A 16,084-nucleotide genomic window follows, 5' to 3' on the forward strand; every position below is an offset into this window, starting at 1 on the left:
GAGGTACACAATAAATGTCAAAGGCAACAAAGTTACAAATAGCAATCATTTCTTGTATGTAACCTCAACTGAGGGGTAAAACTACAAATATTGCATTGTGATTATAAGCTTCCACAATGTGTGCTGACACACTGACCTTGACCTTTGACCACTAAAATGTTTCAGGTCATCCTTTGACTCCTAGTAAGCTTTTGAGCCAAATTTGAAGACATTCCTTCAAGGCGTCTCTTAGTGCACGGCTGCTGCTGGCACGGAGGCGTAAAAATACCAAGAACAATGGGCAATATGGCTCTGAGGTGGAGTGGCCATCTGGTAACCAAAGGGTCGCTGGTTCGATCCTCACTTCCCACAGTGACCACGTCAAAGTGTCCTCCTGAGGAGCGGGTCAGTGCCTTGCATGGATTCCTCCACCATCGGTGTGTGTGAATGAGACGACCTTGTAGAAAGGCAGGAAAATTCTCCATAAATAGCCCCTTTATTTCTCACATTTCTGCGTAAGAACATTTCCTGAATGATGCTCGATGTCTTTAGATGAATTGACATCCTGTCAAGTTGATGGTAAGGTGAAAAAGGTTATTCTGGTTTTATTTATTCTTGGTGTTTCCAAGTACCTGTAGATTAATTAGGATGCTTTACCGCACTCATTGCACCTCCTGCCATCTTTACCTTTGCATCGTTCTCCTCACTCGCTCTCCTCTTTTACCTTTCCTTTTTCCCTAAAAGCAATACTGTGTTTTTGCTTTGGCCACCTCTTAATGCACCTCCTCCTCCTCCTCCTCCTCTTCACGCTGCATCATCCCACCCTAGGCAGTGTGGCTGGGAACTCAACAGTAAGCAGAAATCTCTGCTGCTGAAACACTTCCCACTATAATATCAAAGAAACTCATGTTGTGGGCACATAAATCTGTTTACTCTGTCACATCGTTGGGACTCAACTCCTTTTTGGGAGATTTATATTCTCATGACGTAAATCATCAGGCTACATTTTAGGGTGAATACTTGGTGTGAGGTAAGGTTAGCAAGAGGGTAAATGACGATAAAGCTTAATGTTTGGCGTAGTTTATGGTGATGACAAATGTTTCTGCTGCACACTGATACTCTAATTCTGAGGTTTCAGACCAGCTAATGGTCTAGTTTGCAGCCTTACAAAGACCATCAATGTCATACACATGAAAACTTCGACAAACATACTGTATCACCAAAGTATTTGTCATGTTTTCCAAGTGCACGCCATCTATCCGATAAGTGCAGGCGAATGATTACCGAGTGGGAAAAGGCCCAGTTTCACATTAAAACAGCATTGAGCTCACAACCTTGAGGGTGTCATTGAGAGGCCTCTGTTTGACTCCGGCGGCTCTTTAAGACTCACTCCGTCATCCTGCAGATCATTGTTCACTGCAGCGAGGATGGAGTCGTTTGGGAAGAAAAATGTCTTGTCTTGATGCTGTAGATTGACTTTCAAGCCAACACAAATCTTGTCTATTTTGCATGTTAATTTATTCCCTTTTGCTTCGGACATTTAAAAAACTGTTTCCTTCAGGAAGTTTGTAATAAAAGCCTTGCGATCGATGATAATGGCATTTGTGCTAGTGTTTGTCATCTTCGCAAAAGCAACAGTGGTGGGGTTTCCACAGATTTATTTGTATACTAGTGCTGTAAGTGGCGTGTAAATTATCCTAACTGTCTGTGTGGCTCTTTATCTTTGTAAGGCAGTACTATTAGAGCCTATCCATTAATGCCCATAGCCAAGCCAATCAATGCTTAAATAAAAATCAGCTCAATTTGCTGCGTTTTATGCAAACGTGCAAACTCCAACCAGGCTGATGCTTTGCTTCTTGTTTGTATAATGCAACAGGAATAGCTAAAACACAGAAGAATCGATAACACTTAAAGTTTGGGTTAGGTTTGGCCTGCTCTCAGACAAATGCTGCACGTTACCGCATACAAATGAGTTTCATACAGATGTACAATGTGGTGTAATTTCATTATAATTCAACATATGGTTAGCCAACATCATAGTTACTGGGAATAAATCCACTGAGATGTTTTCGTGATGTAGAAACTAAAGCTAAGAACGGTAGCCGTGTAATACAGTGTTGCCAAAGCTGCTAGTGAGGACGCGGAGGTCATTTAGGTTCATATTTTTATGCTAGATCTTGACAATTTTTAAATGCCAGGCATTTGCTAAATTACAACATTATTGACTGCAAAAAATTGGATTTAGAGTCCTCAAACTGAAAGGGTACAAATTCCAGCAAAATCAAGGTTGACTTTTGCATTTAACTCTTAAATTTGCACCAGTAAACACACAAACCTATATGCTAAACATTAGCATGTTAGCGTTGTTGACGTCACTACCTGCTCTTAAGCTTTTTTTTATTTTTCTGAAGCTGAATTAAAGAGGACTGCATTGTTGTGGTGAGCACGTTAGCATGCCTACATTCGCGTTATTTCAAAGTCGCTAGTTCTTTATCGAGACTTTTTTTTTTAATTCTTAATTTTGTGAATAATGAAATTCAAATTTTGCATGGGAGGGCTTTGAAAAAGACAAGATTATTTTTAAAGTTAAATCATGAACTAGTTGACGCATTGGAAATCAGTAGTTTCATTTGCTTCAGCTGTACATTTAGCTTATTTACCAGATCAGCTTTTTGACATACAAAATAACTTCCTGCGTATGAGCCATATTCTCTGTTAACCACAAAGAATGAATTTCACAAAGCCCTCCACAATTAGTCAACAGTATGGGAATTAAGCAAAGATTTGACTGTGCAGCCCTGCAATCTGCTGCTGTGTCTCCTAAGCACTGAGAGGATCAGGAAAGCCAGCAAGGCAGCTGTTTCTCCACTTGTTTTATTTTTTTCCCCCCTCCCTCTATCTCTTTTCTCGTCATGTATCTTTCTTGTCACCCCCGCCCTGAGAGCCAGAGGGGAGAGCCGCATCAATCACTGTTAACTGACTGACCACTGTCTGCTGGTGGTACTAAATGGATCTCCACAATTGAATAGAGGCCTAAGTGTGTGGTAAATGCTCTCAATGGGTAAATGAATTTGCGCGTTAACTCTCTCTAAAAGAGCGTTTAGATAAGACAAAATCATAAAAACACCTACAGAAGATATTTTTCTTTTGATATGGTGAAAACAAACGTATATTTAAAAGAAACGCAGCCAAGTGTATAACCCAAAGACAATTCAGCTTTATTTCCTCATATAGATTTGACTGTACACAGTTCATACCATTACACAGAAGGCATAAATGAATAAATTCAGTGCTCTCTTTTACATCTTTTTCAAAGACACATGGCAATAATAAATAGCACTCATGAAACAAGACGATCAACACGGTTTTCAAACTGTACAAAATTTACAATTAAGATGCAAACTTCTGAGGCAATGAAACAAAGTGTGATGTTTTTGTATGCAGTTTTCAAAATGGTGTTGCATTCTATGTGTTGGTTTGCATTCTGGCTTTAAAAACAAAACAAACAAAAAAAAGAAACAGGACTTGGCAAATTTTTTAAAAAAGGTGACTACATAGATTTGTTTTCTTCAGCAGATAAAACTGTAGATAAGATCTCAACTCCCTCGCCTGTCTTAGTGGATTCAAGATGATGTAGCTTTGAAGTGTAAGATATCGGAGCCCAGCAGTCCTGCCAGCTCTGATGCCGGACTATCAGCCCTGATAGTGGGGGGACTCTGTGGTAATCCCTCTGACACGGAGGCCAGACAGTTGGAGAACAGGCTGACGACACATCTGGGGGTTAGTAAGTAGGTTGATAGCAGGCAAAGCTAGATCTCTACTGTACTGAGTAGATTACTGAGAGAAGCCTGGCTCAGACTGAGGAAACAACACAAAGGACCATGTTTTCAGCCTTCCTTATAGCAATAATAATAGTAATACATTTTGGCATTTTTAATGTCAAATAATCAAAAGTATTGAAAGGAATCAAAAGAAAAAAATGGTTCTCTCTCGACTTCTTGACTGTCCACCAACACAAAGCCCTGATTCCTCGTGAGAGTCTGGAAACAGATAATTTAATACTGACAGATGTCTGCTCTCAGCTCAGGGGCTGACAGCTTTACACAGACAAGAACAAGTCAAGCACCGATAAATACAGAAGAGAGACCTGCTGTGTAGCAAACAGTGTTCGCCCTCATTCAAACAGAGGAAATATCAGCTTCTACAGAGACGGACAGACGGACAGACAAACCAACGGCCATCTAGTTATGTAAGCTTCAGCAATACATTAAAAAAAACCAAACAAACATCAGCATGGTTCAAAATTCACACTTGTGCCACTGTTCTTGTAAATTTCTCTCCCAATGAAACACTGTTTTTGCCTTGTGCATATGTCTCTCCTCCTTTTCTCTCTTTCACTCTGCATTCCTGTCCACATGTGCAGAAAAAGACGAGGAGAGTAAAGTGCATCGCCAATGTAAAGGCTTTAGAGATGGCCAGACAGCAGTTCTACTCAATCAGAAGCATGCAGGTGCCTCTCGGGTCTTACAAGGGACTTTGATCTACCGTAGATTGTAGCCCTACTGTTGTAGCTGTGAGATGGTTTTATTTTGAAGGGGGACAAGACAATATTACCTCCCCTGTGAGCATGACCCTCCAACATATTGGAAATCCAGTCTCATTTTCAGAGAGTGAATGAACAAAATGAAGTCAGTTGATAACAAAAATTGTATGATACATTGTTGAGATTGAACATTCAGAGGTGTTTATTTTTTCCCCAGTCAGCGATGGCGGAGGTGTTCTTCACTGCTTGGACCGGCTGCCGCCTCACAGTTACAGCTGCTGAGGGACGTCTTTCTCCTCTACACCCAACGTCACAAAAGTTTCAGAGGGTGGGAGAGAGAGAAGTGTCTGCTCTGTCCTATTCAGAACTGGGAATGGTCCATCTCATCCAGCCAGGAGGCAGGGCTGGTAGGGAAGTCGGGGTATCCTGTACTGCTTCCTGTGGAGAGGTCTGATGTTGGGCCTCCCGCCATGGCTCTCAGAGCCTGTCCCACCCCACCCGGACCGCCCTGCACCACTAGACTGTCCATGCTGAAGCCTAGGTTGTTGAGGAGAGGGGTGTGACCGGGCAGCGAGGCGATGGAGGAGGGTGACTGAGGGAGACCATAAGGACTTCCTGCCCGGATGTCGTGGTAAGGTTGCCCCGCTGCGTCCACAGAGAATCCGCCATTCAGCACCGCACTGTTAGTCACGTCGCCGACGCTCCCATAAAGTCCGTTGGCGTGGCCAAGATCTGATAGGACCTGGTCGTCTGTGGAGGAGAGACCATTGCTTAGCATGAGGGTGTAAAAACTTATCAGGAGTGTTGTGTGAACATTATAGAGTTGTTATATTTCAATACAGTTAAGTGGTTTTATGCGTGAGATTTATTATGCGGTTTCGATGGAGGTAAATGGACCAGTCACTGTCTAATAAGCAGTTCAGCTTTGTTGGTGGAGAAGTGAGAAACAAAAGACGTCTGTGTGTGTACAATTACTGCAGTACAAAATATATTGTTTCCATCTCAATCCCTCCCCCGGGTGGCTTCAATAACAACAATGCCCCAGAGCGCTTTCTCTCTAATTGACTAAAAGCCTCACATACTTTATAGAGTTTCTGTCACCATCTTTTCATTTCTCATAAAAATAGCCTTCTTTTTAAATAACACAGGGATGTCTAAAATGTCGTTTGCGTCTCGCTAAAGGCCCTCAAGCTTTTCCAATAGGCTCCATCGTGGTGACAAACAGACGCAGGAGGAAGTGGCCACGGGGAGGTGTGAGGGGAATGTGAAATGAGAATGCCATTTTGGATTTGCCAAGCACAGAACAACTCAAGAAAACAAATGAATTGCCACAAAGACACATTCGATTGCTGCCGCTCTCAGACCCGCTTCATTTAGCAGCTTGTCGGCTCCTTTAATCCCATTAGAATGACAGCATGACTGACAACTCCCTTTCAGGATTCTCTTTTTAAAAATAATCAGGTGAAGTTCTCCACAATGGCTACCTCTGAAGCTCAGTTCGCTGTCACTGAGTCCTGCGTCGTCGGCTGAACTTTCCTTCTCCACCTTCGGTCCACCTCCTCTGCTGCGTTTAACACTTTTATAAAATTGAGTCCAGCGATGACGACCTGCATCTTTTTTCAGGCGCTTTTCCTTTGCTCGCCGGTTCTGGAACCACACCTGACCAAAAAAAAAAAAAAAAAATCCAAAATAAAACTGATGCATCAAATTTATTGTTTCTGTAACAAAAGAACAAACACTTCACCACAGTACACAAACGTGGCGGTGAACCTGAAACTGAGGCAGCCATTGCTCGTGTTACTGTTTACACCTGCGTTTTTGTTGGAAAAACCCATCATCACTCAGAATTACTCATCGGTAAAAGTACAATAATTAAACAAGCAGTCATTTAGAATGAGGGTCATCTAATTTTCTTGTGAACATTTCAAATCTGGCAATGTAGACTTTAAAAACACCAATTTTACATATATATTTGAGAGAAAAAATAGTAAATCCTCTCAGATTTAAAATATTTGGCTTGATTATGACAGAGCCTGCAGGTTATTGTCTGGAGAAATCAAGCAGAGTAAATACTAGGAGGTAAATCCTCTACCTGCACTACTCTCATGTCCAGCCCAGTCTCGGAGGACAGCTGCTCTCTGACGTGGCGTGCCGGCTTCGGGGAGTTTTTGTAGGCACTTTTGAGGGTCTCCAGCTGCTTGGCTGTGATGGTAGTCCTTGGTCGCTTGGTCCCCGCCTCCGAGTCGTCTAAAACCACCATGACAAGTGTGAGTGACTTCTTCTTATATTTGGATTAACAGGCAGCGCCCTCGGCCTTGTGTGGAGTATGTGTGTGTGTTAAATGAAGTGAATGGTCGTGTATGGAAGTGCATTATTGTCCTTGTGCATCTGTCTCACTCCTACAGCAGAGGACATAAATCTACTGAAGCAACGGAGTTACTGGGGCCGTACTATACAAGAGCATTGCTTCACTTTGCATAATCAATCAGAGATGCATGGAAATGTCAGAGGAGCGGGAGGGAGAGAGACAACATACACACCCAGACACAAACACCATATATCCCACAGTCACTTCACTGCATTGAACAGTGGAGAAGTTCATTCAGGATCGTTTTAGCACTGAATCAACAGTGTAAAGCCTCCTGAGGTAGAGATTTGTGAATTCAGCCTATAATTTAACTTTACTCGAGTACTGAAAATAGCAAGAACGAGTCACGAGTGTTTGCTTTCTTTGTAGCAGGCATTTTCATGTGATTTAATTTGATATACATTCTGGACATTTGCAGACCTACCATTCTGTTTTGCAGTCTCATAATCCACCTTGCACACCAGTCTCCCATCCTCCATGAGGTAAAACTCATCCCCGGTGGCCAGCTGTCTGCTGCACATGATGCAGGCAAAGCAGTGCAGGTGATACACAAAGTCCTGCGCCTTCCGCACAACCTGCGTCGGAGGGATCCCCTGTTGGCATGATGCACATTTTGTTCCAAAACGCCTGCAGGGAAGATGAAGAGAACTGCCATTAGATGCATTTAATGCAAAACACCGGAAGATGGAGTGATTTCCTTCTCCTATTTATACCCCCTTTGCAGGCAGATGGAGAAAGTGAGACCAACCGAGATTAAAATTTCACATGCTAGCCAGCTACATATTTCTTCAACTGAAGCCAAGAATGATTTCACAATGTCTGTGTTAATAGAAACTCCAGCTGTTGAGGAGGGAAAAATCAGCCCTGGAATGCATTTCTGTTAACGATAGACCTGTCCACAGGTTGATGGATGGAGAGGATCAATGCACTGGCTGCATTGTGTGTATGTGTATGTCTGCTGTGCACGCCTGTGTGCATGTTTATGTGTTTGCAGATGAAGTACTGAGAGCTAAAGAGGAGGAGGAGGTGAAGGAAGAGGAGGAGGAAAAGAAAAAAGAGCAAAAAGAGAGGAGGAAGAGGAGGAGGAGGAGGGGGTACTCACAGTAAACACACCCTGAGGAGAACCAATAAAACACTGACTCAGGAGAGGCTTTAAATCACACAAGCAACCCACAGAAATAAAAAGAGCAAGGTGAAGCCTCCAAATCACTACTGGAAAGCACACACACACACACACACACAAGTGAGTGTATGTGTCTTTGTACTTCTATGGTCATGTATGTATGTGTGTCCATCACCACAGTTTGACCATGCCAAGCCCCCCCCCCCCCCCCCCTCGCCGCAGTCCCGTGGGTCAGCTAACACAGTTAGCTCTCAGTGAGCCTCCAGAGCTCTTTAGGTCTCATTCAAGCTTTAAGCATTAAAACCTTTCAAACATGATTTAGTAAAAAGCCTGGAGCTGCTGATCCTGTTTTGGATAAAAGTCAAACTCAATTTTCCTCTGTAATGTCTCAGAAATCCAATCGCTGAAAGAAAGAAAGAAAGAAAGAAAGAAAGAAAGAAAGAAAGAAAGAAGGAAAGAAAATCATTTATAATAAAGGGGGTGGGTTATTAGATGGCTCATATAAAATCATGATAATAATTACACAAAATAATAATAAATGAATATTAAACAATAGTGGTTTTCAAAAGTTATTCACAGAATAAAAACAACCTCCTCTTCCTGGTTTTATTTTTCAACTGTAATTGTGGGATAACCAACTGTTGATTAGATCAAACCTTCCTGCATCAAACATTTTACTGAAAATAATGATACATTTTATTACATTTTTTTTTTAAAAAAACTGTTAAAAATTTCAATTAATAACATACAAATTAGTAACACTGTCTTTGAGTTGCTACACAAAGAGAAAGGGGCAGGCTAACAACTCTTGCTAGCAACTTTTTCCGCCATATTGGATAGTGAGCTTGTTGAATAAATGTCAAAGAAAACCCATTAGTAAATTTATCTGTCAGAATAAGAAAGTAACCTCTCCTCACACTAGCCCATGTAGTGGTGGGAGCGACTAAATTGTTTATTTCTCACTTAACCTTAGTTATTTTAATTTTTTTGAAAGTTAGCATTTTCAGGATAGCTAATTGCTAACGTGTGTGCTTCCTCTCAGCCGCCATAATGATCGTTGCTAGTCCAGAAAAATCAGTGATAAACAGAGGAAAGCAAAAAAGAAAAAAAAGAGAGAAGAAAAAAAGAAAGCGCCACTAACTTGAAGAAATCCTCTTTGCAGTAGACGCTTCCTGCCCGGGAGAAACATTTGTCTGCCAGCTGGGTCTGACAGTCGGCGCACTTGAGGCACTTTGAGTGCCAGTGTCTGTCCAGCACCTTGAGGATGAACTTGTCCAGGATGTGCTGACTGCAGCCGGCACACTGAGGGATCTCTGCGGGGACACAGCAGCACCGGGTCACACTCAGGTCACATTACTCACACATATCGAACTAATAAGCAACCTCTGGTCATAATAGTCCTATCCACGTGTTAGCTAGCTAGTGAGTTAAAAAAAAAAAAAAAAAGAACATGCATGCGCATGCGCGGTTTGGGTCATTAAAAGAATATTGCACATGAAACCATCAATTCATTAAAATATCGCATTAGACTGGATTGTTGTATTTTTCGCCGCATGCAAAATAATGTAGCTGCTTTCTTCATCTTTTTATTGTAAAACATCCGTATTCCTTCAGATTTTCAAAAGCTTTTCTACATATTTCAACTCTAGCTTATTTTATTAATATTTTTTTTAATTTAAGTTTGTTTTATAACCCAATTTTTCGTGGTAATCCACTTCAGTTAATGCAGGATTATTGAATGTGTTGCTAAACATAACACTCGCCATGCGAGTATCTGAAGCGCTGTCCATGGTGCTGATAGTTATGCTTCATTACCGGAACACGCTCCGTCCTCCTGAAGCCTGTTTTACATGAAGTAAATGATCGATGAGACTCTGGACGGGATTAAATACTTGTCATTTTTTGAGTGTGTGTGTGTGAGTGTGTGACTGTAAAAAAAAAAAAAAAAAAAGCTATTTTGTAGGCTATCAGATATTCTCATGAAGAAACAGAAAACGGTAACGGGGATAACTTAAAATCATATTATCCTTCCAGCCTCGACAATAAAGGCGTTGATAATCAATTCAAAGGCAAATTTCAAACAGTAACATTAAATTAATCAATGATTTGATGCTTCATTAACAACAGAGGACATAGCTCCAAAAACCGACCGTTTATAAACAAAACAAACCAACAAAAACGTGACAATAAATATAACGAACAAATATAGATCGAACATATTCCGGGACACGTTTATGATCGCTCGTATATTCGAAATGAAATAAAATATCAAACATCCTTTGAATAAAGCTCGTAATACGCGGCGGATGCTGTGAAAAAGGCCTCATCCTAACATCTCAACAACAATAATTACGGTAATCGTTCCATTATTTCTCGCTTTTTTTAAATTATAAACAAGAATGTCTGCAACATCACGTGGTCTTTGGCGGCTTCTCATAGTCACACACGCGATCCACATGATTTCCGATAATGAAAAATCGATGTAGAGGAAAAGGGGCCAATGCTGAGACGTCAGAGAGCATCAGTAAAAAAAAATTTAATTAATTAAAAAAAACCTACGGCACACACACGCACTCACGCACGTAGGTCTCCGCTGAGCATCTCATAATAAACCTCTAAAGCTTCAGATGCTTTTATCTCATCACAATTGCAAAACGATGGTTCTGCTTCATGGAGGCGGGCTGAGCACAGCCAAGACCCGCGTGGAAGGCATCGAGCCCTCGACTACAAGCGTGGACCAGTGGTTAGTAATTTGGGATCATTTATATTCTTTGTTTTAAAATACATTTTAGGTTTGGTTTATATCTTTTATGACTTTTCTGAATAAGAAATTTAAAAAAAAAAGTTCAGCCAGTGGAAGCAATATACGTAGGGAGGGGGGATATCAGGAGAAAGAAAGTAAAAGAAATTATTTTAGATTTATATATTTGCTTTGTGGTTTGGCCGGAAGACAAATTACAAAGTTGTTTTTTTTTATCAAGAGAAAAAAGGAAAATGAATCGAAAGGTTGGTGGTGGTGGTGCTGAAAGGAAAGCAGCAAAATTACACAGCGTCCAGTGTGTGCGTGTGTGTGTGTGTGTGTGTGTGTGTGTGTGTGTGTGTGTGTGTGTGTGTGTGTGTCAGAAGGTCTTCCTCATATCTAGGTATCTCTAGTCGACTCGTCGCCTCGTCCAGCCTCATCACCTCCGTCATCTCACACAGGAAGTGGACCGAGCACGTGGACGCGTAGGGTTTCGTTTGGGACGAGGCGCAGTCAGCCCACCGGCCTCTCCCCATCCCAACTGTCTGATCAAACATGGGCTAAATACTCCAGAATACTTGCCTGCAGGTGACGGTTTTTCTGTAATTACCCTGAATCGCGAGTGTTTTCCCGTCCACGAAGAACAAACGACCATAGCTTTTATTCCTGGAAAAATCCAGGTTTAAATCCAGGATGAATGCTGGCGCTGCGGGGGGCTGAGTGGCAGGATCTTTATCCAATCTGTTAATCTGCTTCGATTTATAAAATTAAAGAGCATAAGCCGACCTCATACAGGCTATTTTCCTTGAATACTTTACTGAAAAGGCAGCGACAGACTAACATAGTTCATGTTTTATTTGTAAATGACGCTTTTAATTTTGACCAGTAATTATCTAATTGGATTATCCTATTTTATTATTATCATTGTTATAATCGTGGATTATTATTTCAACTGGGTCCATCTGTATATTTTACTCACTCGCCTCTAAATAATTAGGTCACAGCAGCAATCTTGTATCTCGATGGCACGATGAGATTATAAAGGGCCTGGAATAGATTAACACGCCGGGACGAACAGACGTAATCTCGCCTTTGATGCTGAAAAGTGGAAAATACATACGGGAAAAAAGTGTGATATTTTCATCCTATTTAAAAAAAAAAAAAAAAGCCTAAACGAGGCATTTAGCTTGAATCGCCCCTTATTTTCTAAAAGCTCTTGGCTCTGATGGGGGAAAGGAAGATGTATGATCTATTTGAGTCAGTAATGAGTGTCAATCAAAGTCAGCGTGTGTTCGTCCGGCGGGTGATGACAACCGCGTCTGATCTCTTGACCGTGCAGCCTCGTTTACACATTAACAGCTGAAGCCTCCCAACAACCTGGAGGATGGAGGATGCGGAGGAACTGCAAAGTTTTTAGGCCAAACAGCATCACTGGATGCTGATATTGATCCCCTCCCCTTCTTTTCCCTACGATTGTCTAAAATAACCAGGGGTATTTGCATTAATATCTCCCAGTCCTGCTGGGAGGTGGGGGTGGGGGGCACCTGGACATCCAGGCTGGTCTGTCTCAGCTACAAGAGGCCAGGGGATGATCAAATCTCCACTAAAATCCTAACCGGACATCTTTGGCTTGTACGTGACAAGCTTAGATGTTCAACCCCCTCATCCTCTCGTAAACTCAACCCTGCAGCACAGACCACCCTCGCCAGCCAGCTTCACACACACATACACACTCACTCACACACACACACACACACACACACACACACACACACACACACACACACACACACACGCATACACACCAAAGAGGTAAGAAAATGTATTACGTTGCAGTGGCACTCCGAGAATCTCCGGTAAACTCTTCACAGGACTCTCTGTCGGTAGGACCGCCGCACTTTGCATCATCGTGATCCAAACCGGGAGTCAAACGCACGCACATACACCCGCAACACGGTGGGCGCACTCCCCCGTCCCGTCTCCTGGAGAAACCAAAGTATGATGCTGGTGATGTTGCGGCCTTCCTCCGCCCTGGTTGCTCTCCTCTCCGCTGTCCCGTCAAGCCTCTATTCCTGATGTTCCTCTATTCCCGGGATGATGTCCGTACCGTGCTGCGTCGAGCCGTGCCGAGCTGTTTTGGAGTGGATCAGACAAGCTGCTTGTTCCATTCAGCGCTGCAGGGGCGGCAGGGCCTGACGTCACCGAGGCAAAGACTCAGCGTGGGCCAATAGGACCGCAGGAAGAGGAGGCCCCCGGGGCGGAAGCATCCTCCATAGGTGTACAAGCTAGGGGAAGACGTGAGAGGAGGAGAGGCGTTCAACATGGTAAATGGAGACGTCTCCGGAGAGGCGGGACCTTGTTCCTGTGGAGACCATAAATAGCTCACTGCAGTGGCTCCCGGTGGGACCCGGGGCCAGCAGGGCGATGAGCAGCACCACAGTCCCAGCCAGGAGGACGAGGAACACTCTCATTTCACTTTTGCCTCTCCTAAACTCCGGGAAGACTGGGGGATATTTCACTGCTGCCTCAGTTGTGCAAATTCACACGCATTCACGAACACATCACACTTAAGTCTCCCTGCAGGTGATGCTTAAGTGAACTACATCTTAGATATTGAACTGGAACCCAACAGAGAACTTCAAAATCAACCTGATCAGTATTATAATTCCGTTCAAGAACTGTGTCCCGCTGTTTCATTTTCATGTCACTGAAACAATGAAAACATACATTTTGTTAAGAAACCGAATGGCAGCTGCTGACACTCCATCAAAGATGTGATGTCAGCGTGTAAATCGGATTCACCTGTGAGAGCTGAACAGCAGCAGCTTGGATGTGAGAGGCGGCAGGATTAGGAGTCCGGACGCAGTCCCCCTGACACTGTTCATTTCAACTCCACCATCTGAGACTGCTCTCCCGGATAAGATATTCCCCCCGGAGGGCTGCTGGTTCAACCAAGATGAACTCAATCTTCGCTTCCAATTTACTTCAAGCATGAAAAGAAAAGCACACAGTGCAGGCGCTTCAAACCAGGTTGTTTCCATCAACCGCGCGTCCGTCTGCAGGTCCCAGGTGAATATCTTCGGCTCACGTACCGCACACGCTCGCGCGCGCGCGCACACACACACACACACACACGCACACATCTGGAGTACCACTACAGATTCAATGGATATTTCCTTCATTTCTATTGAATGCTATTTTATTGGGTTGGAAGGTGCCGTTCATTTAAGTCTACCCATTTGAATGTCAGCTTTATCACAGCAAATAAATGCATTATTATCATCACCGTCATTTCAGACATTTTACAGGATTTTTTTTGTGCGTTAACTGAAATATTTCCGGCAAATTATACAAGGAAAACTATTATTAATTGAATAAGCAATGAAAAATGCAGCATTTATCTATTTATATATTTATAATATATAAATTTATATATATATATTATATATATATATATATATATATATATATATATATATATATATATATATATATATATACACACTGCTCATATGTCTTGGAAAGTCGGATATTCTTTAAGAAAGAAAACGAGACTGAAGTACATTTTCCAATTTCACTGATTTATCCTCATATCTTTTGTCTGTTTAAAACTATGACTGCTTAACACACAGCTTATATACTAGGAGCACCAATCCCTTAAGCCCTTTGTCTGTGTGTTTAATGTTTCAAATGTAATTTAGTAAAAATGAAAACGCGCATCAAGCTGATTAAAAAAAAAACGAAGCTGGGATATCACTGGCATTTTCTCCAGTGTCCATCCATGTTGCTCTTTCTTGGCACGAGGCATTCATCTCGTCTTCTTTTTATTTTCATATATACACTTTTCCCCGTCAAGATTGAATTTATTCAACTATTCAATTACTCTGATTGTTGGTATCGAGGGCCTTTAGCTGCCCTGGAAAACAATGCAGATAAAAATGCTCTTAACCTGTCAGCAAAGGGCAACACAATTAGAATAATTGACGGATGCAAAATCCAGAAGGGGGGGAAAAAAAGAAGATATAAAGTCGCACATCTGGTTTGATGGTGCGTTTACTGTCCGTTAAATGGAGTGGAAGGGAAACGAGAAAAATCATGCCAGAACAGTCCACATCTGTTTCATCACACATGATGAATGACAACATGTTTGACTAAAGTCAGAAACGACAAATATTACGTATTGATCAGTCTTGTAATTCATGTGATATCAAACAATTCTTTGAACATAAACATAGCTATTTTTTTAAAATGAAATAAAAATGCACATGATGAGAGGTGAGTCTGAGTCGCACGTGAGCAAGGTGTCACTTTAAGAAAAGAGGGGGGGGGGGAAGGGCAGTTAAAGGAGGAAGTAGCTCGGGGCAATAATTCAAACAGAGGGCGACTCCTTTGCCACCGCCGCTGACCCAGCCACCTCTAATTAGATCTAATATTTCAGTGGACGAGTTTATTGACATCTGCGATTCACAGATCCATCTCTCAGAGCGAGGAGTCAGAAATAAAGAAACACATCCATCCCGCACGCTGAGGAGGCTGATGAGCAGCACAATGCAGAGGTGAAACCAGTGTCACCCGCGTTCACATTTGTAGTACATTCACACCGAATGTAAAAACACCACATAGAACCCCACCAAAAAAAAAAAAAATTAGGCACATACACGGGACACACACTGACGGAAGAAATGCGTCTTTTATAAAGAAGGAAAACAGCAAGAATTTATTTTGGTGTGCAGATGATCGCACACCAGCTGTTCAAAGTTTCGGTCCTTACTGGTTTGTGTGTGTTGAATCTGGAGCTGAGAGAGTGTGCAGCAGCAGCAGCAGCAGCAGCAGCTGCAGACCTACCTAATCACTCCCCTCGTCTTCTTCTTCTTCTTCTTCTTCTTCTTCCTCCTCCTCTCCGCCATGTCGCCCAGTTATAATTTTACTTCTGCAGGACGAGCTGAAGCTTGCAGGGAAATTAGTCCACACTTCTGCGGCAACATTAGGCATCAATGGCGCCGTGTCCCTAACCATTTGGTCCGAAAGCAGGAGAGCAACAGAGAAAGGGAGCGAGGCAGAAAGCGGGGGAAACCTTCGGAGAGGGCGCGGAGAAAATTAAATTGCACTTGGGGGGCAAATTCTATTAGGGAATAGTTATTGTCTCCTGACAGCTCCTGTCCATTTGGGTAATTAGTAGAAGAGATTGGTTGAACAAACCAAATCTATTCCCGTCAGAAATGATATTTTCCAATTCCCTGATTGAACCTGACCCTGTCGTGCTAAGACGAGGCGGTAATAGGCTCATTTGACTCAACTGGTACCAGAGTTCAGCCAAGTCCGCCTGATAAA

The 16,084-nt window shown here is 42.4% G+C and overlaps 1 protein-coding gene across 2 annotated transcripts; it reads right to left on the reverse strand.

The window, feature by feature from the left end:
• Positions 1–3,170: 3,170 nt before the first annotated feature.
• Positions 3,171–15,848, reverse strand: lhx4 (LIM homeobox 4). 2 transcript variants are annotated; one of them, XM_086225016.1, is made up of 7 exons: positions 15,599–15,848; positions 12,583–13,038; positions 9,155–9,326; positions 7,315–7,517; positions 6,615–6,769; positions 6,007–6,181; positions 3,171–5,272 (listed from the first exon to the last, which is right to left on the reverse strand). In XM_086225016.1, exons 2-7 carry the CDS (start codon positions 12,659–12,661, stop codon positions 4,884–4,886), a joined length of 1,173 nt encoding a protein of 390 aa, XP_086081142.1. In that variant the 5' UTR covers positions 12,662–13,038; positions 15,599–15,848; the 3' UTR covers positions 3,171–4,883. The 2 variants fall into 2 exon arrangements, with proteins under 2 accessions (XP_086081142.1, XP_086081143.1); XM_086225017.1 differs by lacking the exon at positions 15,599–15,848 and adding an exon at positions 13,556–13,653.
• Positions 15,849–16,084: the final 236 nt, after the last annotated feature.

The sequence above is a fragment of the Aulostomus chinensis genome, chromosome 14, assembly GCF_037954235.1.
Source record: "Aulostomus chinensis isolate RoL2024-O1b breed Wild chromosome 14, RoL_Achi_v1.0, whole genome shotgun sequence".
NCBI lineage: Eukaryota > Metazoa > Chordata > Actinopteri > Syngnathiformes > Aulostomidae > Aulostomus > Aulostomus chinensis.

What these genes read in the sequence shown, in the direction of transcription:
- lhx4 (XM_086225016.1), bottom strand. Translation starts at nt 12,661, where the DNA reads ATGATGCAAAGTGCGGCGGTCCTACCGACAGAGAGTCCTGTGAAGAGT. An exon ending in TGCAAAGAGGATTTCTTCAA is followed by an intron (nt 7,518 to 9,154) that starts GTTAGTGGCGCT and finishes TCTTCCCTGCAG; the next exon opens with GCGTTTTGGAACAAAATGTG. An exon ending in TGGACATGAGAGTAGTGCAG is followed by an intron (nt 6,182 to 6,614) that starts GTAGAGGATTTA and finishes TTTTTTGGTCAG; the next exon opens with GTGTGGTTCCAGAACCGGCG.